A 25,069-nucleotide genomic window follows, 5' to 3' on the forward strand; every position below is an offset into this window, starting at 1 on the left:
GGGAGAGAGGACAATTTGTAAAGAATAGGAACTTAAAAGCATGTTAAATATATATTACTTTGCCCTGCAATTGCCCTTCAAAGTGCACTATATGAAGTGTAGAAGTGGACATATGAATTTTAAAATAATTTAAAGTTTATGGTGAAGCAAATTGTGTTTGGAAGTAAGTTATAAGATGGAAAACATTCAGGATGCAATGATTTTAGAGATGATTTGCACCATCAGACTTTTATCAGCGCAGTGTAAAATAAACAATAATGGAGTAAATATGAGTACATATCATCTGCTGTACTTGCATACACCATTGATTTAACACTAGGAATTTCTGCAATGGGCTTTCATTCCAGTTATACATATACATACACATACATTTTCTTCTCTCATGGTCTTAATTTTAACCCTTCAATCTATGATAATACTTTTGTATTGTAGAGCTTGAACAAGCTCATTATATGCAATATCCATAGTGGATTAATCATAAATACATACACCAAAGCTACTCTGTGTACAGGTGATTACTGGCTTCAGGCTGTTAAGCAGGCAAGACAGTTTTATGTCACATTCCCGTATGGGTGTTACGTTACATTTAATCCTGTCACTATAAAACACAGCTCTTAGTAAACACACTTCCTAAACCACATTAAGTCAGGACTAGCCAATGCAATACCTGAACGTCCAGTTTTACACCTTTAACAAATGGGAATGGCTTAATGTAAGCTAGCAGCTCAAAACAAACCTATCACATAATACAGGACTAAACTAAAAGTATAAAAACAAACAACAAAAAAAACATTCTAATTCAAATGAAAGCATCTTCACTACTGTTACAAGAACCATAAACAGGTTAAAATGACAAGTACAGACATTTTAGAGAAGGTGGCAACTTTCGGGAATCACAATTTTCTCGTGCCAATGGAAAGTACCCATGTCATAACACTGAAATTACATTGGTTGACAGGTGGGTAAACTTATTAAAATTGAGAAATTATGTAGTATATATAGACAAGGGCAAAAAAATTGAGGTCTTAAGCGACACCTTCAAAATTCTAAAGATCTCAGGCAGTCCATGAATCGTTGTTGAGGTCTATCCAACTAGCAACAGGTAGGCCACAGCAGTCTTAACACACTTTCTTGCTGAAGGAGTTTACTGAAGGGTATTAAAGAACCATTTATTTGCTTATGATGCCTGGCTGTATACTCAGAGTAACGTCACTGCCCATAGAAGAGTACTGAAAATGCGAAATGTATCTTTTTCTTTTGTGGTACAAGTAAAACAATTTAGCACAGAGCCTCCCTTTTGGGAAATGGCTAACTTTTGGGTGAATATTTGCCTTGGAATAGAACTTAAAAGAATTCTGAATTATCGTCATCAGTCGCCATGGAAACGTTAAGCTGCATTCTGGAAGATCAGCATAGGACATGGCACCAAACACCCATTTCTATGGCAGGCCACATGGATGAAAATAGGACTAAATTTCAGCTTTCTGAAGAAACTGACCAGAGAGAGACAAATGAAGAGAGTAAGAGAGAGAGCCACATCCAAACAGGAAAAAAAAAATCAAGAATTTCTCAGTAACATTTAAGTGTTTTATAATATTTCATCACAGCAGTAATGACAACCCATAATAAAAATGGTACCCTTCATATTAACCCTTCATATTAAAACAGAAAGATGCCAATGTCTTCATTTCTCTCTGCTCAACTTGCGCTAATTTTCCATCGATACAACATGCACATGAAATACATATACACATACAAAATACAGAGTAATTAATATGCTAACAATTCTCTTACAAAATTGAACACTGAATCATTGTTTTAAAGAGAATTTTAAAACACTACTTCATTGCTATTGTATGTTTTAAGTTAGCTCAGAGTGTTTTTGTGTGTGAGAAAGGATACGTGGAATTTCTCTTTCACAGCACACAAAAAAACATCTGCACCAATCAAGAACATACATTAAAACAGAAATGCAAACTGAAGCAAGAGAACTATGCCTTTATTGCGAACATGACATTTCAGTCCATCACTGCCCTCCTCTGGTTATGAACGGAACGACAGCAAGGAAAACTACTTTTATGTGCATTTCTGACTGCTGTATATGCTGGTTTTAGCTCCAGCTGAGCCTAGTTAATCAAGGTTAATCAGGCTTTGCATGAAATGGCGACCTGAAAAAGTAATCATCTCAGCATTCGAGCAGCAGTTCAAACAGCTCTGACATCAATGGGAAGTAACACTGGGCCAATCAGGACCTGAAACCAGGATACAGGGCGTAAACCTGGTCTAAAAAGCACTTTATTATTAAACTACAGTATCACTCTCTGTAGAAAGCAAGGTCTTACAAGACCACTCCCCAGAAACTTGACAATTGGTGCCTTTCTGTTTGAACACCACACTGTTGTGTAGGCTTTCTACTCAAGCTGCATGTCCAATATATACAGTAAAATCCGTAAGTATTAGGACAGGGGTACAATTTCTGTTATTTTGGCTCTGTACTAGAGCACAGTGGATTTGAAATTAAACAAATACCAAACAAGTATTAGGTTAACCTTTCATTTTTGGGGATTTACATCCATATCGGGTGATCCGGATTGGAATTATATCCTTTTTATACAGTCCCCCCATTTTAGAGGACCAAAAATATTGCATACTCCTTACTAATCTGAAACGGCTGTGAAACGAACTGTCCAATTAATTTTGGTCCCCAAAAATGGTGGAACTACAGTACGAAAAGTGACGTAATTCCTACACAGATCCCCCCCCCCCCCATATGGACAGATCCACTTCACATTCACTGTCCAAACACTTACGGACCACATTGTACATCCCTTTTTTCTCCCAGTTTTAGAATCGCCAACCAGCACTCACTGCCACAGCTTTCATTAAGCATTTTGAGATGGCAGACAGCCTCTCTGTCTCTTTTCACACCGTTATTGAGAAGTCAGCCTCACACAGACATGAGTCAGAGGAAGACTCTTCATGTGCATCTCCACAGCTAGCCTGCAGACACCCAATCAACCAGCAGGGGCAGAAGTGTGTGAGGAGACGCTGTCATCCCAGCTGACGTGAGCCCTCTCTTCCCAGCAGCAATTACTGGCACAATCCACATTCAATTCTAGACCATGGGGCCCATCCATCCATACACTAAAACTATGACTAAACAGGATAGACCACCCATAGCCCCATGTGCAATTACATTTGGAATCAAGGACTAATTAAGGGTCACTACCTTCCTGAGAGATGTCTGTAGACACAAAGACTATATAACATTAATTATATCCAAGAGACAGACATGGGCAACATTTACTTATTCCTATTATAGGGAAGTGATTAGAAATCACTCTGGAACCTTAATCCAAATAGCCATTATTATGGTTATTAGAATTACAATTAACAGCCATTTTGGGGAGGAGGGCATAAAAGTGGGGGGAAAGGTAGGTGGAATTATGCATACAAAATCAGCAAATGGCGGAATGATTCATCTTTAGACTGGCAGCTAAAGCAGCACGGCCAAAAACATAGTGAAAATAATGACCTTTTTAGCAGGTAGCAGTGGGAGAGCCCTATAATGGATAGGGCTACAAGGCTGTCAATGGCTGACACACTTAAACCAATATAATTACTCACTAATAGCGTATCCACCGATGTCACAGTGACAGTTCCGGCCCCTTCATGGTGCCTCACTCAGTTTTCACCCTCTCACCTCACATAAATGAGTCTCCCCTGTACAGGACCAGCATTGCTACCCCAACTCTTTCAGGGCACATTAAAGTAAGTGCAGTGTGATACGAGGCTGCTACTGTGTGCGTTTGCGTATGTGCACGGATTATACAATACACTGACAATTTTCGGAATTTTAGTCAGCCAATCACGGACATTTTCAGTCGCCGCCCTTTCAGAGAGTGGACATCTGGTCAGGTGACTGGCTCTGTTGCTGGGCAGACTGGGCCTGGGGGGTGGCTGTGGAAGGGCGTGCAGCGCTGATTGATGGCAGGTGTTCTGCTGCCTGCGCTCTCAACTCCAGAAACTTGTCAAACTCTGAAACAGAAAAAAAAGGCCCTTGAAGGCGGAGTCTTATGAAGCCAGTAGGGGGGTGGAGCTACCAGGGCCAGTCACCGACTTATGTGACCCAATCAAGTCAACTAATGACTCCTGGTTGCCCCGCCCATTTCAGGGTCCATGAAGCTTCACTCTCCCACCCCTACTGAAAAAAACAAAAAATAAAAACCCCCGAAATAACAAATTCTCTTCATGACCACCGTTCATTTGATTTGTTATCTAACCAGCTCTTTCTGCAACATTGCATTACCACCAAGTTCATAAAAACATGATTTTATTTTTTGTCCTACCATGACCTCCATTGGGGCACTCAAACACGGTTCATGAACTACCAGACTGACTGAAAGGGACACTCTTATGTAAGTTAGCACTGAGAGCATTCTGTGACGTTCTGCAGCTTGTATCTCATTTCACCTGCATGGGTAATGGCTGTGTCTGATGCACTTAACATCGACGCGTTTACTCTGTCTACAGTTGCACTTATCCGTTCTGGGGCTCGTAGTTCTCCTGGTTACTTTCACTTACTGCAGTACACAATAATGGCCCTGTTTGGGCAGAAGTGTCTGCCAAACGGGTGCGTAAATAATGCATTTACATTCACATTTGGAGAGATGGGCGGCCAGATGGAGCTTGCGATAGCCGACCCTCGATCCAGGCACTGTGCCAAAGCATTAAATACATAAACTGGAAGTGTGTATTTATGTTAAATGTACGGAGTATAAAACAGAGTTATACTGATGTTAAGCAATGTCTTTCCCGGGCCACATGCAGAGTATTGTGTGCAGTTTCGGGAAGGATAGGAAGGATCTGGAAACTGGAAACAAGATAAAACAGGACAGCCATACTGGCTCCAGGTTTTAAATGTCAAAGTCATGAGGAAAACTCACCCTCACTGGTCACGCCATCGTTCAGATCATCCTCCTGCAACACAAGCCACAGGCCATTAGCATACTGGAGGCAGGGAGGGGCTTGAACAGATAGTTCCCTCACACATAAAACATAACCACAAAATTACAACCTCTGGAATAATCCCAGCTACGATAAAATGTTCTCTCAATGTTACTAGAATGTTTTGTCAATGTTATAACATTGTAAATGCCTTTATACAAGCCATTTTAAAGCCAGCACATTATCAGTAATGTCTCTAAATACACTCAGTGATCAGACCTGTACCTGTAACTTGTTAAGGCAAATATCTAATCAGCCAATCATGTGGCAGCAACTAAATGCATAAAAGCTGCAGATGTGGTCAAGTCTAAAAAATAAGTCTAATACATACCTAATGAAGTTCTCACTGAGTGTATACACAATATCCTTCATCGCACACAAAACGAACTGGACCAATAGAAAATATACACTAAAACTAAAAGCTTTAAACACCAGAACATGAACTATGCCTTTAAGAATGAATCACGCATAATTTAATGCCATGCAGCAACAGGCATTTTGGTCTGGAGGGGAGTTTAGCCTATGTGGATTCAGATTATTGAAACTAGTCACTGAATACGTTTCTGGATTGTGATACAGTCATGAGATTGTATGTATCGTGCTCAGGTCTCCAGGGTATAGAACCTTACCACATCGATAGAAAGCCACTTCTCAATGTCATCCATGACATCGGCCTGACTGACAGGGATCTGAGAGAGATAAAAATAAACAAGTCTGTCCCGTCAGCAGTACTTCATAATCATTCAGCAGCAGCCTTCCAGGAAAACCACATCACGCAGCACAGTGCTCAGCCAGGGGAGGAGCGAGGGGGGGTGCATCGGGTTTCTGCTGACCTCACTCACCAGTATTCCTCTCCCCACCACACACAGACAGGAAGTCCTCTCCCCACCTCATACACAGACAGGAAGTCCTCTCCCCACCACAGACAGACAGGAAGTCCTCTCCCCACCTCACATACATACAGGAAGTCCTCTCCCCACCTCATACACAGACAGGAAGTCCTCTCCCCACCACAGACAGACAGGAAGTCCTCTCACCACCTCACGTACATACAGGAAGTCCTCTCACCACCTCACACACATACAGGAAGTCCTCTCACCACCTCACACACATACAGGAAGTCCTCTCCCCACCTCACACACAGACAGGAAGTCCTCTCCCCACCTCACACACAGACAGGAAGTCCTCTCACCACCTCACACACAGACAGGAAGTTCTCTCCCCACCTCACATTCATACAGGAAGTCCTCTCACCCCCTCACATACATACAGGAAGTCCCCTCACCACCCCACACACAGACAGGAATACCACTTCATATACAGTGCAATGCATGTTATGTACTGTATAAGAGCACACTGCAGCAGTAGTCAGTATGGCCAATGCCTCACTATACCGATCCGCACACAAGCGCATTGTCACTCAAATAACTCCCATCATGCTTTGTGACCTTACAATGTTCTCAGGGGGAAGGGGGTGATATAAGCTCACAGTGCGCTGCAGAACATCCATGATTACGGTTAGAAACAGCATGAGATGGAGCTTTAACTTCACCTGATGCTAAAACAGGGGCTCATGTTTGTCTGTGGACGAAGACCCAATGGTTATATTTTAGCTGAGGTGAACGGACTTGACTGAGTGTCTCTTTTACTGGGATGGATATGGTGTTAATGAACAGGAAGCATTCAAAGCACTATAATACATGCACATCAGTGGAGGCTGGTGACTTCCAGAATTGAGGAGGCCATTTTTTTCCGCTTGCTCACTTCACTCGCGATGGAATGTTCCCTGTTCTCTTATCTGTCTTTGTGCTGGCCAAAGGCATACTATTTGGAGTGTAAGCTACAGTCAGAAAGTTCTGGCTGATGAAATTCATTGTGCAGAGCTTAGCCTTGTGCCTTCCTGAAGAAATGACATTGCTGTAAGTCTATGAGCCTGCCTGATAATTAAGCTGAGAAATGACATTTGGATGTAATATAAATGCCAAGTGAACATGTGTAAAAGGCAGGAATTTTAATTATGTAGTTAAAAACAATTTTGTTTAGCTTACATTTTTCATTCTTCTACAGCTTCAACATGTAATCACCAATTTAATCAAGTTTAGCATATAAAAAAGATAAGATAACACTTTCTTTATCATATGTAGTTTTATTCAATATATTTAATATAAAATATGTAAAAAATATGGTTCCAGTTGGCTTTATCTAACGTTAACGTTATCCACTAGAGGGCAGCACTCTATTCGTATTTAGAGTGGATTTCCTCACAGAGCAACAATTCGGTAATTTGATATGGAAGATTATTAAATTGACTTGTAATAAAACGAAATGGACTACATTAAAAATAAAACTGTTCAATAAATCCCAAATGGTGTCTAACATGACCTATTGAATGTCATTCTCACTCCCTAGTATCTGGAATCTGCATATCTCCAGCCCAAGATCTCAAATTGCGCTAGAATCTCGCCGACTTCCGAGGTAGTTTTAAGCAAAAGTGTTTGCAAAAGAGAATGCATTACATTGACTTCTATGAGAATCTCATTTCCTAGGGGAGGCCTGGCCTGGCCTGGCCTCCCTTAATACAAACTGATAGGGAAATCTGGCCTGTTGCTTTACAATTGCAATATTGGGTTTTAGCCATGGGAAAATTTAGATTTATGAACAAAACTAAAATAATATGAATATAAAAAATAAAAAATATGTTTTTTGTTAAAATAAATAAATAAAATAAATATATTTATTGTTTTTTTTAAATCTCTCTCTTCTCTCAAATTATTGGGGAGGCCAGGCCTCCTCCACCTCTATGGAGGAGCCTCCACTGATGCACATGCAGGACATAGGGCGGCATGTAGCGTAGTGGTTAAGGTAAATGACTGGGACACGCAAAGTCGGTGGTTCGATCCCCGGTGTTGTCACAATAAGATCCACACAGCCGTTGGGCCCTTGGCACTTAACCCTGCATTGCTCCAGGGGAGGATTGTCTCCTGCTTAGTCTAATCAACTGCCAAATGCCAATAACATAATGTAACACGCTTGTGCATACGGACACAGGGGACATGGTGGGAAGGGTTATTTGGTTGTGTACAATGTACCACACCGGTGGCATCAGCACACACAAGCCATGAGCTACTGTACAGCAAAGCAGCATGGGAAAAAACACAACACACTGGATGGCCAATTACTCCCAACAAGGCCGCAGAGCCAGCCAATCAGACCCACCATTCCCTTTGCTATCATCCAATCGCTGTGAGGCGAGGTGCCGAGGGGGGTGGAGTCTGGGCTTTCGTCCTTCGCACAGACAGATAGACAGACAGATTTGCACAGTTTACTGATTGGTAAATGGACGCATTGGTAACAGAGACACACAGAGACACAGACAGACATGCATATGTACACATATACTGCATATTAAGGCAACGTAAAGCAACAGTGAAGGAACACACTGAGATACTGACCTCTGAGTTCTGCTGGCTGCTATCCACAGCCCCATTCTGATCTGGCTCTGAGCTCTGCTCTCCACTCTCCACACTGAAGGACACAAATACATTACACACACACACACACACACACACAGAGCAATTGAAATGTGCTTGGGAGATAGAGGAAAGGGAGTTGCATTGCTTACGTACATATACATGCCTTATTAATACTGAAATACTGAGAAACGGCTAAAGGTCTTTGTGTGTGAATGCATGCGTTTCTGGTTTGTCTGTGGGAGCTTTAGGGTGCGTACGTGAGCGTGTGTGTGACAGTTCATGTCTCTGCGTGAGTGAGCGAGTGGTACGCTACCCGTTTCTCTTCTGGGCCTGGGCTCTGGTTCTCGACAGTGCTAACATGTCAAACTCGTCATCTGCATCCGTGCCTGAACCAGGAAGAGAGATCAGGTTAGTCACAGTAATTACTGAACCAGGAAGAGATCCAGTTAGTCACAGTTACTAATGAACCAGGAGGAGATCCATTTAGTTACAGTTATTACTGAAGCATGAAGAGATCTGTTAGACACAGTTATTACTGATCCAGGAAGCGACATGTTAGTCACAGCTAGTACTGAACCAGAAAGAGATCCGTTAGTCACAGTTAGCATAGCCAAATCTGCAAGAGATCTGCCAGTCACAGTTATTACTGAATCAGAAACAGTCATAGTTACTATAAGCGATGCATGCTATCAATTGATATTGATATTACCCAATTACAGTGAATCCATGCACTGAAACATCCTACAGCGAAATATCAACACGATGCTGTAGGTGTTAGAAATACAGCAGAAGTGGTGAAGGGGTGGATTCAACACTAAAACCACTTACTGAGGTCGGCCATCTGATTGGAGAGAGTGTTAACAGGTGATTGGCTGAGGAGGGGCTCTTGGGCGGGAACAGCAGGTAGGACTGGTTGACTGACAGGAGGGGTGTCGGGGGAGAGGTCGATCAGGTTAGCACAGGTGGGGTCTGCAGCCTGGGCCTGAGGGCCAGAAACAGATACAGAACATAAACTACAGCACCATAGAGAGATAAACTACAGCACCATAGAGAGAGAAACTACACCACCATAGAGAGAGAAACAATACCACCATAGAGAGATAAACTACAGCACCATAGAGAGGGAACCTACATCACCATAGAGAAACTACATCACCACAGAGAGAGAAACTACAGCACCACAGAGAGAGAAACTATACCACCATAGAGAGAGAAACTATACCACCATAGAGAGAGTAACAACACCACCATAGAGAGATAAAACTACACCACCATAGAGAGATAAACTACACCACCATAGAGAGATAAACTACAGCACCACAGAGAGAGAAACTACAGCACCACAGAGAGAGAAACTACAGCACCATAGAGAAACTACATCACCACAGAGAGAGAAACTACAGCACCACAGAGAAAAACCACACCACCACCAGAGAGAGAAACCACATCACCATCGAGAAACTACACCACCATCGAGAGAAACAACACCACCATAGAGAGAGAAACAACACCACCATAGAGAGCTAAACTACACCACCATAGAGATAAAACTACACCACCATAGAGATAAAACTATACCACCATAGAGAGATAAGACTACACCACCATAGAGAGATAAAACTACACCACCATAGAGAGATAAAACTACATCACCATAGAGAGAGAAACCACACCACCATAGACATGGAAACTACCCCACCATCGAGAGAGAAACTACACCACCATAGTGAGAGAAACACTTATTACTGAATCATAGGAAGGTATGGAGTATTGGATTGACGTTTCTGCTAGCTTTATTAACCAAATAACCCAGACCATAATTTTTCCTCATAAACAGATACAGATACAGATACAGATACGTAGAGCAGGACCAGGCTGGGATGGGAAGGACTGCACATTAACCTGGACCTCTTCAGGAGGGTCCTGCGACTTCTGTCCTCTGCAGTGTTCCTCAAAACTGGGAGAGGGAGAAAAGAGTTTGAGAGAGGAGGGAGAGGAAGCATGCCTGCATACGTGGTTGTGCCGCAGTTGTGTAGCCATTTCAACATTTGCATTGCAATTGGGTACCTGTGGTAGCGGTTACATTACGGTCGTGCACCCGAGTTTGTAGTTGTGTTAAAGTTGTGTACCTGTGGTAGCATTTGGGCTGTGGTCATGCACCTGTGATAATCGCGGTGGGGCTGCAGTGGTGTACCCGTCTCAGCAGCAGTGCTGCGATTACACACCTGTGGTAGCAGATGAAGGTGGTGTTGAACTCGTCATTGATGGCCAGCAGCTCCTCTATCAAACCCTCCTCACTGAGTCTGGGGATCAGCTCCACCACCCTGTCCTGCATAGACTTACACACCGTGTACAACTGCTACTGAGAGAGAGGGAGAGGGAGGGAGAGAGGGGGAGAGAGAAATTAGATGTTTGTACGTGGTCTCTTCTGGATAAATGGTGCATGCACACTTTAATCCCAGATTTCAGGACAATACACTGTAGAGACACACACAAACAAGCAAACAAACAAAGCTTCACAATAATTAGCACTTCACGTGTCATTTTATGCACATAACAGAAAAACACTGAATTAATTAAAGTCACTATGGTTTAGCATAATATTTGATTGTTGTGTTATGTATTATTTATACATTACATTCCCAAACTGAAACAGGGGACTCAAACCTCTAAGAGCTCAATGTCAGACTGCTGGGCTTGACCCGGTTCCATCTGGTTCATCATCTCTGACATCACGGTCATGTTCCCCCGAACCACTTCCAGGTCAGACCGCAGCTTCTCCACCTGAGATTAATGAAATGAACACCCATGCACACGGCCAATCAGCATTACGAACCGGAAATCAGGATTACAAACACACATCACTGAGAGCTTATCCAATCAGGCTCAGGTGAATGTCTGCAGCCTATTGGCTGTCGCTATGATTCCCAGGTGGCCTGAGCCTGACCAGCCCAGCTAAAGCATTTTCAAACACAACCAACCAGCAGCCTGGGCCAAGCTCATGACTAACAATAGTGATGCAGCTTGTATTATTATGATATGAAGCAGAGAGACCTGTTTGCTGACTGTAGCCATTTTTCTAATAAGCTAAAAGGTATAACAAATTCAGTAATGTCCATGCAGCGCATGTAGATAATACTAAACAGGCAGCTTTGTGCTAAGTGGGTAACTGCCCATTCTTTCACTATATTATTATTATTATTGTTATTATTATTATTATACATTATAACTGAAAATGAAAAGACATAGGCACTTCATGGCTGGAGGTAGGGTGAGTGAATGGTGTAGAAGGGAAGTGAAACAGTGACTCCATTTTAAAGTGCCATTACAGAGACTCATGTTCACCTGATCAGGAGAGGTGGTGGGCACACCCCTGCGGTGGGGGGAGGCCGCGGGGCGTTGGGGCGGGGCAGAGACGTCGACAGCCGACCTGACTTCCTCCTGTGAAGGGGGGAGGGGAAGTAGAGGGCCACAAGACAAATTCAAATTCTTCAAATAATTACAAATCCAAGACCAAATACATTTAGAATAATTTCACATTAACCCATTTAATCCCGTCGGTCACAATAGTGACCGTAAAAAAAACTTATGGCTAAGATCGCTACTGAAGGATGTATCAATGTATTTTCCACAAATTTTTAAATAATAAAGGGTCACAATGAAATATGTACAGTGTCAGTATGTGTAGTATAAATAGACACAAATAATTAAAAATTCAAAGATGAAGATCAAATACATTTTTCATAATTTTACATTCATGATATTTCCATAGATGGTGTTTTTGACCAAAAAAAGCCTATAACAGCTGCATATCCAGCTGCTGAGAGAGTCAGAGAGAGATACCTTGCGTGGAGTGTGAATGGGAGAAAGGGTGTCTGTTGCAGTGGGGAACACCAGGCCCCTCTTCCTCAGGTCCTCATACACATACACCACCCCCGTCAGAGAGGGAGAGCTGCGGAACGCATCTGCCCACGCCTGCAGAGGTGAGAGAGTAGCACACTCACACACACACCCCCAAATATCCTATTCTCATTACGCTCACTGTAATGAGGGGAGAGAGTAACACACTCACTCACACACTCACACACACACCCAAATATCCTATTCTCATTACGCTCACTGTAATTCGGGGAGAGAGCAATACACACACTCACACACTCACACACTCACACACTCACACACTCACACACTCACACACTCACACACTCACACACTCACACACTCACACACACATATCCTACTCTCATTACGCTCACTGTAATGAGGGGAGAGAGTAACACACTCTCACGCACACAAACACACACACACACACACACACACATCCTATTCTCATTACACTCACTGTAGAGGGGAGAGAGTAACACACTCACACACTCACACACTCACACCCACATATCCTATTCCCATTACGCTCACTGTAATGAGGGGAGAGAGTAACACACTCTCACACACACACACACACACACACACACACACATCCTATTCTCATTACACTCACTGTAGAGGGGAGAGAGTAACACACTCACACACTCACACACACACACATATCCTATTCTCATGACACTCACTGTAATGAGGGGAGAGAGTAACACACTCACTCTCACTCACACACACACACATCCTATTCTCATTACACTCACTGTAGAGGGGAGAGAGTAACACACACACACACTCACACACACACACACACACATATCCTATTCTCATTACACTCACTGTAGAGGGGAGAGAGTAACACACTCACTCACTCACTCACTCACTCACTCACTCACTCACTCACTCACTCACTCACTCACACACTCACTCACACACTCACACACTCACACACTCACACACTCACACACACACACACACACACACACACACACACACACACATATCCTATTCTCATTACACTTACTGTCATTATTACACTCAATTAGCAGATGTTCTTACACAGAGCAACTGGACAACATAAGTGCATTCACATGAGTGAGAGCCACAACACTGCCAGACCTCTAATGATATAGTGATGATATCGCTCAGTTCTAGTGTGAATGTTTATGTTAACTATGCAAAGTAATTATGCTAAACAAGCTAATGATAATAACAATGCTACACACAACTATACACCTCTACACATACCTATGTAGCACAACACATACTCAAAATACATACATACATATACAAACACTGGAAAAACAGAGAGAAATGGGACAGAACAACAGAAAAAAAGGGACGGCAGAGGGATTGGAACAGACAGACAGAAGGACAGCCCCAATCACCTGTATGAGACTCAGAACCCGGTCCTGGAGCACCATGGGGGGGTTGTGTTTGGGCATGATGGCTCGGACCAGGACTCCCTCTACAAACCCGCGGGTCGACACCAGCACGTGGAACCTGTGGCCGCAGTTCTTTACACATGTCTCCAGAACCTGAGACTCAAGCCAAGGGGAAGTTTTTAAATAATTAAATGAATATACCCAAAAAAGCAGGATGTCACATCATATTAATATTCTACAGGTGCAGGATTAAGATGAAGACTGATAAAGAGTAATTTTGACAATAAGAGAAATACAGGGGGGGAAGTGAGAGAAAGCGAGGGATAGAGGAGAGTGAGAAAGACAGGAGGGAAAAGAGGGAGCGAAAGGGAGGGACAGGAGAAGAGGAGCATATAGGCAGCCAGACATGCAGCAATGTACTCACGGTCAGAGCCAACATGACCTCTCTGAAGTTCTTGTTTCCTGCAATCCTCTTCTTTATGGCTCTGGCTGCATCTTTCGGCCTAAAATCACAACAGCAAAATGGGAGATACTGTAGCAGACAAAGACTGCGATAAAAACTTTGAGCTGATAAAGAGAAACAACAAATAATGCCATCTATAGTTTTCGATGATTGCATTTAAAGAGTAAGATTTCATACCCCTCTTCTGTCTCGTTGATGATGTCACAGATCTCCATGTTGAGACCCCAGTCCTCGGACTGCAGGGAGGAACTTGTGGCACGTTCTACCAGCCAGAGAGAAAACAGCTATGCACTCTGACAAACTACACTGTCACACACGCAGAACATACATAACGCAACATCTCCAACAACAGAAACTACACTGTCACACACGCACAACCTACATAATGCAACATCTACAACACAACCTACACTGTCACACACTCACACACACAACCTACATATCATAACATCAACAACACAACCTACGCTGTCACAGTGGTATGCTCATTAGAATTTATGAGAAACCCTTGGAACCAAAATTACACTTGTCGCAGATCATTATTCAGAAAGATACACGCTAACAAAGTTTGGGTAAATTAGCATGACTCAATGACTTTGTTGTCATATCTACATTACTAGCCTGTCGCCTTGTGGCTAAGGCGCATGTCTGGGCCCCAGGTGGTGGTGCAAGATAAGATCGATAAGGGGAGAAATTTCAAAATATTGTATCCCTGCAAATATTAGCGATCAAAGTCCCTTTATAAACAGGTTTCGCCAGATCTGCCAGGATATTTCCCTGCTGGCTTAGAGCCCGTTTCTTCTTACTTCATTCACCTTTATCCTGAAGTCTAAAGTCTGACACACAACTGAGGTCGTTACCCCTACTGATGTCTCAGATGTCATAGGTATGCTACGTACGATTACCTTCCTCCTGCGATTCTGCTTCACTTGGCATGGATAAATTGAATCACCGTCCTCATGGGATTCTGTTTATCCAGGCAAGGATAAGCAGAATGGCATTTCGGGAATGCAATGCGATGCCAATATTAACGAGTAGTACAAGTTGTAGAGATGCACACCATGATAAAATTACGAAGGACAAGTATTGGACTATCGCAGTAACTTAAACTCAGTTGAATATCACTCGCAAAAGGTCTCCCTTATGACAGATATGTTATCTTTCCTCATTTAAAACGTGTTGGACAAGTACAAGAAACATTACACTGAAGTCGATTATTTCAGGCTACTGCCATTTATTTTGTGTTACGCACGTAAATAGTTGTTAAATTATTTAATTTAGCTTCGTTATTCAAATCTATCATAATCGAGTAACCTACATTACATACATGTCTCAAAAGCAATATTCGTAGACTGACAATCACAACTGATCCATTCAAATGTTACTTTTTCCCTGTGATTGATTTTTCCTTTTCCATCTCTTACGTCACCTTATCGCTATGCTACATCAGCGCTGAATCTCCAGCGTGCACAAATTATTTATTCTCTTCTGACTGCAGCCACTGACCGCGTGACAGTAATCCACTTCACAATAATCTTTATTATGCAGTCTGAACAACCTGTAATTAGCTCAAAATAAAGTAGAGGTTTTCACCGAGAATGAATTTAACAGTCTCCATTCAGCAATAAGCTATAGCTAGGCCGATAGGTCTTGTGGAAGTTTGCCAATCTCCGTTGTATGCATTATTGAAATGATTATAAAGCCCGCGATTCTAAAGAATGTATTCCGTTAAAATATACAGTTCAAATATTTTTCCTCGTGCTGTGTGCCGACCAGCATCAGGAAATATATCTGACCTGATTTTAGGGTCAGAACCCAAGAACAAATACATTTTTCTAAAACGAACAATAATTGTACTCTACAGCAAGTGCAACAGTTATTTTCTGGCCTGCCTGCTAGGAATAAGCACGGTTGTTATAAAACCGCATGGAATGTGTGAGGATTTAGATATTGTTCATTTAAAAAGACTTCTTTATTGGGCATTTTATTGTTTCCTTAAAGATTAAATGAACGGCAACTTTTCCAAACCACGCCTTCGTTCGTCCCAGTACTGGACATGCGGCCGGACGCGTTAGCTACAGAGCTCCACCAATAAAGTGCAGGATTATGGCAATGTGAGCACACCCCATTATCTTATTGTACGACCGAGGCGTCGATCAGAAAATATCTTCCGTACACAGTTAATCATTACCTAGATACATACAAGCCAAACAATTTTGCCATCTCAATTCAGCCCATTTTATGGTCCTTTATCTCAACTCGTTGTTCACTCTCTCAACTTGTTTATAGTGCCTTTTTCTTATTTTTCTTAGAAGCTAATGAACAAACTGCATTTGTCTATGCTACACACTAAGCCGCAATGATTGACCAACTTAGCTAACGCAAGCTAGCTTAGTCCTGTAAAGATACTGGAGCTAACTCGATAGCTAGCTAACCTGATAGCAAGAATATATTTTAGGTTTTAGTAAGGCAGTTTACCTATTCGATGTCCAACCGGGGTGGCGAATGGGCTCCCTATTAAAAAATCCATCAGTCCGTCTTTCTTTTTTCCTTTTCTACTTTCTCTTTCTTAAACTTAACGTTAAACACCCCTACGCCCTCTCCGTGCTCACTCCAAGGACCGGGATCTAGAGCGCGCACTTTAGTCCCTTTGGATGCGCGCCCACGTTAAAAGCAGGAGATTGGGACGGGATAGGGAACGGGACCGGAGAATAGATATTTATTGAACTGTACTCTCTTACACAAACGGTATTCTTGTCAATGATACCGTGCCCGTTATGTATACTGCAAGCAGAAAAACATTTTATCTCATTGTATGTCAACACATGCAAAACCAAACATATTTGGGTTATGTGGGAAGACACGTGGGTTTGCGAGGTTAAAGGACGTGGACGAAAGAATGAAATTGTATTTTTTATTTAAACGTGAACGCTAAATTTAGGTCTTATTAAATATCACCATCAAAAGAAAATAAGAACACCTGCACCGAATTGAGAACCACTGAATTTAACTGCTAAAGAAAAAAACATTTTAACGAGTTGTAGAATTTTTAAGCTTCAAGAAATAACATTGGAAACGCATGACTACACCAGCAGATAAATATAATATAACCTGCTTGCTCAACTAGATATGTACGACATGCATTCCCACGTTCCGTTGGTATAGAAGTCATTCTGAGAAGTGTGGGTAGCCCAGAATGCCTAACACAACATATTCAAGCAGTCAGGGTGCCTTCATAAGGAAGTCATTACTATTTATATACGCAAGCATATTTCACAAGCAACTTCCTTCCGTTTGTGTGCTTGCATGCAGCACATTGTATGTTCAGTATTAATGCATAATGTCTATTAAATGAAATAACTTCAATACTGTATGTAAAAATAATTGCCCAACCCAGGCCAGTGTTTTTGTTTTTTTCCCCTCCACACCTAACTGGCTGCAACTAACTGCTTCCTATGGCCAGCATGGTGGGCTGCATACACTAGGTTTTGTTGATCACATTATGTGGTAGGCTACTGAGGAAGAATGGAGGCATGACTGAACTGGCTCATCCCCCTACACATTTTCATTATTTGTAACCCCTTTCCCCTCTCCCCGACAGCCAGCTTCATCTATCCGAGAGAGTTCATGGACTGGACAGCTACCTTCCTATATGTTTTCACTCCAGCCCTAACAAAGCACACCTCATTCAACAGCTAGAGATCTCACCGAGTTGCTAATTAGACAAATCTGGTGTGCCAAATCAGGGTCGAAGTGAAAACCTACAGGTTGACAGATCTCCAGGAATAGGGTTGGGCAGCTCTGGTCTAGATTCAGACCAAGATGCTGGACATTTCAGTCCAAACAAACAGGAAAGGCTCCAGTCAATGACAGCTTCAAGGAGAAAGTGGTCTTACTTCAAAATGTCCGTATATTTTATTACAAAGGATTGAAACATTATGGATAACCTTAATAATAGTCACGTCTGTTACTGCTGTACAATACCAACACCGGGGGGGGGTTGACTAGCGTCCCCTTCCCCCACCCCGCCCTCTGCCTCCGCCTCTGCCTCTGCCGCCACCTCGGCCTCTGCCGCCACCTCGGCCTCTGTCGCCACCTCGCCCTCCCCCTCCACCTCCACTTCCACCCCGACCTCCGCCTCCCTTCACTTTCTTCCGCACTCCACTGGACTGCTCCGTGTCATCCCCTTCTCCGTCTCCCCCTCTCGGCCTCTTCTTGTGCAGCTCCCCTTGTTCTTTCATCTCCTGAGAGATTGAGAAAGAGGGATAGAACACGGGGGGTTACTACGGCAACTCACCGGTCAGGTGGTAAAATGACATTGGCAGGAGTGTTCTCTATTCTAAAAGAACACAGCATACTGGTGAAAGGGGGTCAGGCGAAGACGAACAGGCATGTCCAGACAGCAATACTGCGCCTTTTAATAACTGCAATACAGTTCAGCATACAGATGCGTACAAATACGTGGAGATGTGTACATAGTGTTCAAATGTGTAAAATTTGAGGTGAGACCATGTGCATAATGTTCAGGTAGCACTGTCCGTACTTTTTAGCAACATGGTGTACACCATGCTGAGACGATACACACTGTATCACTGTGAGCAAATGTACTTTGTGCTTTGGTGAGACGGTGTACGGTGTAAACTCACAATTCTGGCAAACCTCTGTGCCTCACTGACCCTCTCCACCAACATCATCACCTCCTCCTCCTGCATGGGGAAGGCGGGAAGCTTCTTTGCTATCAGGCTTTCAATTCGCTGGAACAGCTCTACATCATACCTGGGGGAGGGGGAAAACAACCTGTCAATCAATGTGGCTGGCTGGTTTGACCTGACGATGATGTCAAACCACGATGGATCAAAACATAGTTTGATGTTTGATACCAATAAAAGATGTATATGGAGTTCTGGTGTGCAGGCTCTACCTCAGCTCTTAACTGGCACATAGCCACTAAGGAGAAGCTCAATGGCCCAGTGAAGAGATGGAGAAACAATGCTGTCAAAGATGCCTTCTAAACCAAGATGTCCACCTCAGGTTCTCCAGGAGAAATAGACTGATGCTAAGACAGATTCATTAAAGCTCTGTATGCTCCCCTAAATAGCAGCAGAACTGAGGATTTAAGATAATTTACTAAACCGTTATTTAACGGGGGAGGTAAACTCAGAACTCAACTATCTACTGTAGCAACAACTGGGGGAATCAAAGTTATTGTATTGTTATTAAGGTATTGTGTGGCCCATCAGATGTAGGGGATGTAGGCAGTTGTTGAGAGCTAGAATATGGCCTGCTCTTTAGAAAGTGTCACGGGATCTTAAATGACCACAGTGAGCAAGGTCCTCGGTTTAACTTCCCATCCAAAAGACAGCATCCTCATCACCATGCAAGAGCACTACATTTACACTGGGTCAATGAAAATCCAAGGGTGCCCTCTACTGGCCCACTAACACCTCGTCCAGCAACAAGTGGACCTTCCCAGGCCTCCCATCCATGAACTAATCAAGCCCGCACCTGCTTAGCTTCAGCATTTAGCCACGAGAAGTCTACGGGCTGGTACAGCTGCTGGCAGTGATGGGGGGAGAGTGATGGAGAGAGAGATGAAGTCAGAGAAGAAGAGTGGAACTCACTGTGTGACGAAAGTGATGGATTTCCCAGAGCGCCCCGCTCTTGCAGTTCGGCCCACCCTGTGGATGTAGTCCTGAGAGACGACAGGCGTGGAGGGTTACCGGGATACCAGGCAGATACGGCAGAGCACAGCACCAAACAAACACTTACACCGCAACCCTAGTCCGTGATAGCCACCAAACTTTTGTTTTTTGTTGTTACTCTGCACTTAAAGGTACAACAGGTAAGAACTTTGTGTAAAAACATTGTTACAAGACCATTGTAAATCCCTTCCTATCATTGAAAAAGGTTCACTGACATGTTGACACCCTCTGCCTGTGTTTATAGTTCTTAAATTCAGGTTCCAAAATATGCAGTTGGCGGAACGACACTCTGTACCAACACATTGTACAGTTGCAAAATAGTTCAAACTCATTGGTTGAAAATTGGTTCTAATTGCCACAGCCAATGGGGTGGGAAGGTTTCAACATCAGCGCATTCACAACAAGGGATAAACAGTGTTGTGGTTTGAGGGTATTTGTTGATGCAATTCCTCTCTTGACCATTAGAGTTCCAAAATTACCCATTGTACCTTTAATCAATTAGAGCAGTTTATTACAGTTACTGGTTACTTGGGTCCCCATAGGGACCTGCAGAAGTGGAGGTGTACCTAGGGGAGGCACGTACCTTGGAGTGGGTTGGGATGTCGTAGTTGATGACGCAGTCAACATGTGGAATGTCCAAGCCTCGGGATGCCACGTCCGTGGCCAGCAGCACAGAGCGAGACTTCGACTTGAACTTATTGAGCGCGCCGAGCCGCTTGTTCTGAAGGGGATGGGAGTGTGTATGTCTCATCTCAATCCAGGAAAGCGTGTGCGTGTGCGTGTGTGTGTGTGTGTGTGTGTGTGTGTGTGTATGTGTGTCCGCGTGTGTATACCTGACTCATCTGGCCGTGCAGGGGGATGGCTGTGATTCCTAGGTTCCTGAGCAGTAATGCTACCCTCTGTGCGTTATTACAGGTGCTGCAGAAAATCATGAACGAGTTCCCCGCCAGCTCATTCAGGATGGACACCAGGTAGCAGTCCTACCAGACAGACAGACAGCTGGTTTAGAATGGAGAATGGAGTCCCGATGGGCAGGCAGACACACAGACAGCAGGCTCAGCAGTACCTTGTATTTGGAGGGGATGAAGATGTAGTACTGTTGCAGTTTGTCCACAGTGGAGTACTTGGTTGAGACGGCGCATTTCACCGGGTCCTTCAGAGCTGCCCTCTGTAGTTTCTGAACCTGCAACAACAACACCAACAACATACCTGAGACCCTGCACCCACTCACACCCTGCACATATCCTGTGTATATCCTGAACCTGTTCATACCCTACTCTTGCACCGCCTCCACTCTTGCCAACCCTACCATTACATTACTTTATCGGAATTTGGCAGACGCTCTTATCCAGAGCGACGTACAGCGAAGTGCATAACCATAACCAGGGACAAGTGTGGTGAGAGACCCAAGAGGGAAGTACAGTTTTAAGTGGTACCCCGTTTAGCAGGGGAACAGGCAGTACCTTCTTGGTCATGGTGGCAGAGAAGAGGAATGTTCGCCTGTCTCTGGGGATCACTTTCAGAATCTTATCCACCTGGGAGAGGAGAGAAAGGGAGAGACACAGACAGAAACACAGACAGAGACAACCAGACAGGAGGAGAAGACGGAAGACAGAATTAGATCAATGGTCAATGCTGAGCGAATGCATAATGTAAAACACGCATTTGCATGTGTGCAAGTGTGTGAGTATGTGTGCGCGCGTATGTATGCGTGTGCATGTGAGTGTGCGTGCGCGTGTGCACGTGCGTGTGAGTGTGCGTGCGCGTGTGCACGTGCGTGTGAGTGTGCGTGGGCGTGCATGTGCGCGTGTATGTATGCGTGTGCGCGTGCGTGTGCACACACCTCGGTCTCAAAGTCCATGTTGAGGATCCTGTCAGCCTCGTCCATCACCAGGAAACGCAGCGCACGGAGCGTGAAGCCCTTGGTGTTCTCCAGGTGATCGATCAGCCTGCCGGGCGTGGCTGCACACAGGAGAGGTGACTCATCACAAACAGGCACTAAGCCCTGGGTGTGCATCTGCTTGGCCAGCCGCCAGCCGCCAGCCCCCTCCCCCCTCCCCCCTCCCCCCTCCCCCCACCCACCTCTTACGGCAATGTTTTCAAATATCTCAAAAAACTTGCTCTGGATAAACATGGAAGAACCCCACTGGTAAAAGCTAGTATCAAGAGCACGATATGCAACACAAACACACAGATGTACTCACGTGGAGACTAGTTATATTTTACACACATATATATATTTTATTATATTTTTCGTCAAGGAAATTAAAATATTTATAAAACGGAGATAAGGTGCTGTGGACGCTATGGTTAAAGATGTGTGCAACTCATTAGAGACTCACCAATGACAATGTGGGGCTTCTTGGCCAGGGCCAAGGACTGGGACATCATGTCAATTCCCCCAACTACCACAGCTGAACAGAGGAAGGAGAGAGAGAGTGAGACAGAGAGAGGGAGAGAGAGGTTCATACAACAGATTCTTTCAGCCAGCTCTGCTTCATGACAGAAATGTTAACAGCACTTAACACACAGCGCTTCAAGCCAGTTCAATTCCTGCCACCAGCATACAATCTACACTCAGTACAGTAACTGGCATTGTGTAAAACCAGGACTGGCTCACGCCGCTGTGCATCAGGAGTCCTTATTCCCACGCCGCCCGGACGGACCTGTTTTGACGCCGATGCTGGACCCCAGGGCGTCGAACTGCTCGGCGATCTGGAAGGCCAGCTCCCGAGTGGGCGTTAGGACGAGGGTGTGCAGCCGCTGGGCGGAGGAGAGGAGAGACTGCAGGATGGGGAGGGCAAACGCTCCCGTCTTCCCCGAACCGGTCTCTGCCAGGCCGATGACATCGCGCCCTGAGGGGAAACAGGACATGAGATCCACTACCTGAACAGAAATGACCTGCTTCACAGAGCTGCGCCTGTAAATATACACTCAGTTGGCACTTTATTAGGTATTTAGTAGACTTATTTTTTACACTTATTTAGTCTTGTTGCTTCTATCCACTTAGAGGCTTGACGTGTTGTGTGTTCAGGGATACTCTTCTGCATACCACTGTTGCAATGTGATTTGTGTTACAGTCACCCTCCTGTCAGCTTTGACCAGTCTGGCCATTCTGCTCCAGACCGCTCTCATTTACAAGGCATTTCTTCCCGCAGAACTGCTGCTCACTGGATGTTTTTTGTTTTTCGCTCTCTATAGTCTCTGCATACCTGCATGACTGTATACATTGCACTGCTGCCACACAATTGGTTGATTAGATAATCACATGAATAAGTAGGTAATGCATAAATATATTCCCAGCTATTCTCATAGGTGTCATGCCTGCACTGTGCTCTATTCTAGTCCAAAATGTGCAGCTGACAGACTGCATATACCCAATAAAGGGCTCAACCTTAGCAGTAATCTGATAGACCCAGACTAGCAATCCTTCAATTAGGAAGAATTAGTCTGTGACCAGTTGACATATCAACTAGCATTAACAAGCAAGAAAGTTAGCCTTGGCATTGCTATGCCCTCTCTGGTCTCCTCTGCACTTCTTTGCTCTGATGCATTCAATGAAACAAACATGTCATTTTAAAACTGCAGCTGCAGAGCACAGAACAGTACCATACTCACACTGGGAAGCCAGTTACACCCCTCTACCATTCACCATCCCTCCATACTAACCTTCCAAGGCCACAGGTATAGCCTCCACCTGGATCTTCGTCGGGCTCTTCCACCCCAGCTGATCACAGGCCTCACACAGCACCTCCGTCACCCCCTGAGAATGCAACAAACAGGCCGGTAAAACTAGGTTTAGGGTTAATGCTAAAAAGGTTAAAGGAGGGAGTTAATGCTACGTCTTAACTATTGTATTCTAATACAAGACTGTCATAATTACACACTCTATTAACTGGACAAATACAGAATCAACTATCATTTTATTCTCTATAGATGAGAAGGAATGTGTGTGACCAGATAGGTTGCTAGTCAGAAATGTAACTTGCTTGGCTACCTGGTACCTTCTGATTTTAATTGCTAGCTACAACATGCTAGAGGTTAAGAAAAAAAGGAATGCGCTAATACGTCTTTACGTAAAGCCTGCATAGAGCTGAATCGATCACCTCAATTGTTAGCGAACTGAAAGTAGTAACGAATACAACTCAGCTGGTAGCTACATAGCTAACTTGCAAGCAAGATCCATAGGACGTAGGTTTGTTGATGGTCGAGAATACTCTCATTATTTATCCCCCTCCTATGTGCCTTTTTGTTTTTCTCACTCACCAGATCCTTGAAGCTCTTTGGGATCGCCTTCTCGATTTCTCCAGCATCTTCTCCTCCACTGTCAGCCGTGGTTGTTTGCTCTGTGTTTATTTCAGCACCACCGCTCATCCCCTCAACGTCCGCCATGCTGGCTGTCCTCAACGTGTGACTATGTGCGTATAGCGCATGTGCGGAAGTTGTGTAATGGAACCTGCAGTGCCTTCTGGGAGTTGTTGTTTCCGTCTGAGCCTATTAAACAGGTTAAATACCCCTTCACTGCATTTTCATACCCTAACAAGGAGTGCAGTTTAGATTATTGAGCATATATGAAATCTAGTACATATATTCAATTAGTTACACTTAAATATTTCACTCAGGAATATAATAATAGTGACTAATTTCTTGCATTTATACATTTACTTTTTTCACCAACACCACTTCCAGCAACAAGTTTCCCCAGGAGGTCTCCCATCCAAGTCGTTCAACCATTGAGCAGGTGGTATGGTACCACACGTACATGGTGGTATGGCTGCAGGCACAAATATGTGCAACTGCTAATGTCTCAATATCTGTAATTGACAATCCCACCTTGGGTTGTGCCACAGCATTATCCAAGTCTTTATTTTTGTCTACAGTCGGTCTCTCTTACAGGCACTGTCATGGGTCTGCTGCCTTGTAGACACCAAGCACCCACAAGTCCACAGGTAGGCCTGACACTCACCGACACCTGATTTAATCCACTCACTCAGACTTCTGTGCTCCCATTCACACACTCATTTGCTCAGGGAGGGTTATATCACAAAGCAGGATTACTAAATTAGCTGGATAAATTCAGAGTCCACGTTCCAGTTTTGAAAGTTCCAGGTTTTACTCTGTGAATGTATCCAGCAAAGTCAGTAACCCTGCTTCATGATATCC

General features: G+C 43.9%; 2 protein-coding genes across 3 annotated transcripts; both read right to left on the reverse strand.

Annotated features, from left to right (window-relative positions):
• Positions 1 to 2,765: 2,765 nt before the first annotated feature.
• LOC133114831 (target of Myb1 membrane trafficking protein-like) lies at positions 2,766 to 16,872 on the reverse strand. Of its 2 annotated transcripts, XM_061224503.1 has the most exons (16): positions 16,683 to 16,872; positions 14,382 to 14,466; positions 14,166 to 14,244; positions 13,745 to 13,894; positions 12,324 to 12,455; positions 11,826 to 11,921; positions 11,148 to 11,264; positions 10,706 to 10,839; positions 10,383 to 10,437; positions 9,309 to 9,462; positions 8,794 to 8,866; positions 8,460 to 8,532; positions 8,224 to 8,292; positions 5,637 to 5,696; positions 4,947 to 4,980; positions 2,766 to 4,038 (listed from the first exon to the last, which is right to left on the reverse strand). In XM_061224503.1, the coding sequence occupies exons 1-16, from the start codon at positions 16,732 to 16,734 to the stop codon at positions 3,896 to 3,898; spliced, it is 1,506 nt and encodes a 501-aa protein (XP_061080487.1). In that variant the 5' UTR covers positions 16,735 to 16,872; the 3' UTR covers positions 2,766 to 3,895. The 2 variants fall into 2 exon arrangements, with proteins under 2 accessions (XP_061080487.1, XP_061080488.1); XM_061224504.1 differs by lacking the exon at positions 8,224 to 8,292 and having other exon boundaries at positions 16,683 to 16,871.
• Positions 16,873 to 18,096: 1,224 nt separating this feature from the next.
• Positions 18,097 to 24,336, reverse strand: ddx47 (DEAD (Asp-Glu-Ala-Asp) box polypeptide 47). Its single transcript, XM_061224799.1, has 12 exons — positions 24,173 to 24,336; positions 23,576 to 23,669; positions 22,573 to 22,761; positions 22,249 to 22,320; positions 21,750 to 21,868; positions 21,370 to 21,441; positions 20,973 to 21,089; positions 20,740 to 20,886; positions 20,490 to 20,627; positions 19,826 to 19,896; positions 18,851 to 18,980; positions 18,097 to 18,448 (listed from the first exon to the last, which is right to left on the reverse strand). Exons 1-12 carry the CDS (start codon positions 24,296 to 24,298, stop codon positions 18,209 to 18,211), a joined length of 1,515 nt encoding a protein of 504 aa, XP_061080783.1. The 5' UTR covers positions 24,299 to 24,336; the 3' UTR covers positions 18,097 to 18,208.
• Positions 24,337 to 25,069: the final 733 nt, after the last annotated feature.

This window comes from Conger conger, chromosome 16 (assembly GCF_963514075.1).
Source record: "Conger conger chromosome 16, fConCon1.1, whole genome shotgun sequence".
In the NCBI taxonomy this organism is placed as follows: domain Eukaryota; kingdom Metazoa; phylum Chordata; class Actinopteri; order Anguilliformes; family Congridae; genus Conger; species Conger conger.

Coding starts and splice junctions, on each gene's coding strand:
- ddx47 (XM_061224799.1), bottom strand. CDS start 24,298: ATGGCGGACGTTGAGGGGATGAGCGGTGGTGCTGAAATAAACACAGAG. Junction 21,090..21,369: donor CTGCCACCATGACCAAGAAG/GTACTGCCTGTT, acceptor TTGTTGTTGCAG/GTTCAGAAACTACAGAGGGC. Junction 20,887..20,972: donor TCATCCCCTCCAAATACAAG/GTACTGCTGAGC, acceptor TCTGTCTGGTAG/GACTGCTACCTGGTGTCCAT.
- LOC133114831 (XM_061224503.1), bottom strand. CDS start 16,734: ATGGATTTTTTAATAGGGAGCCCATTCGCCACCCCGGTTGGACATCGA. Junction 11,922..12,323: donor CCATTCACACTCCACGCAAG/GTATCTCTCTCT, acceptor CCCCCTTCACAG/GAGGAAGTCAGGTCGGCTGT. Junction 5,697..8,223: donor GGATGATAGCAAAGGGAATG/GTGGGTCTGATT, acceptor TATCTCTCTCAG/ATCCCTGTCAGTCAGGCCGA.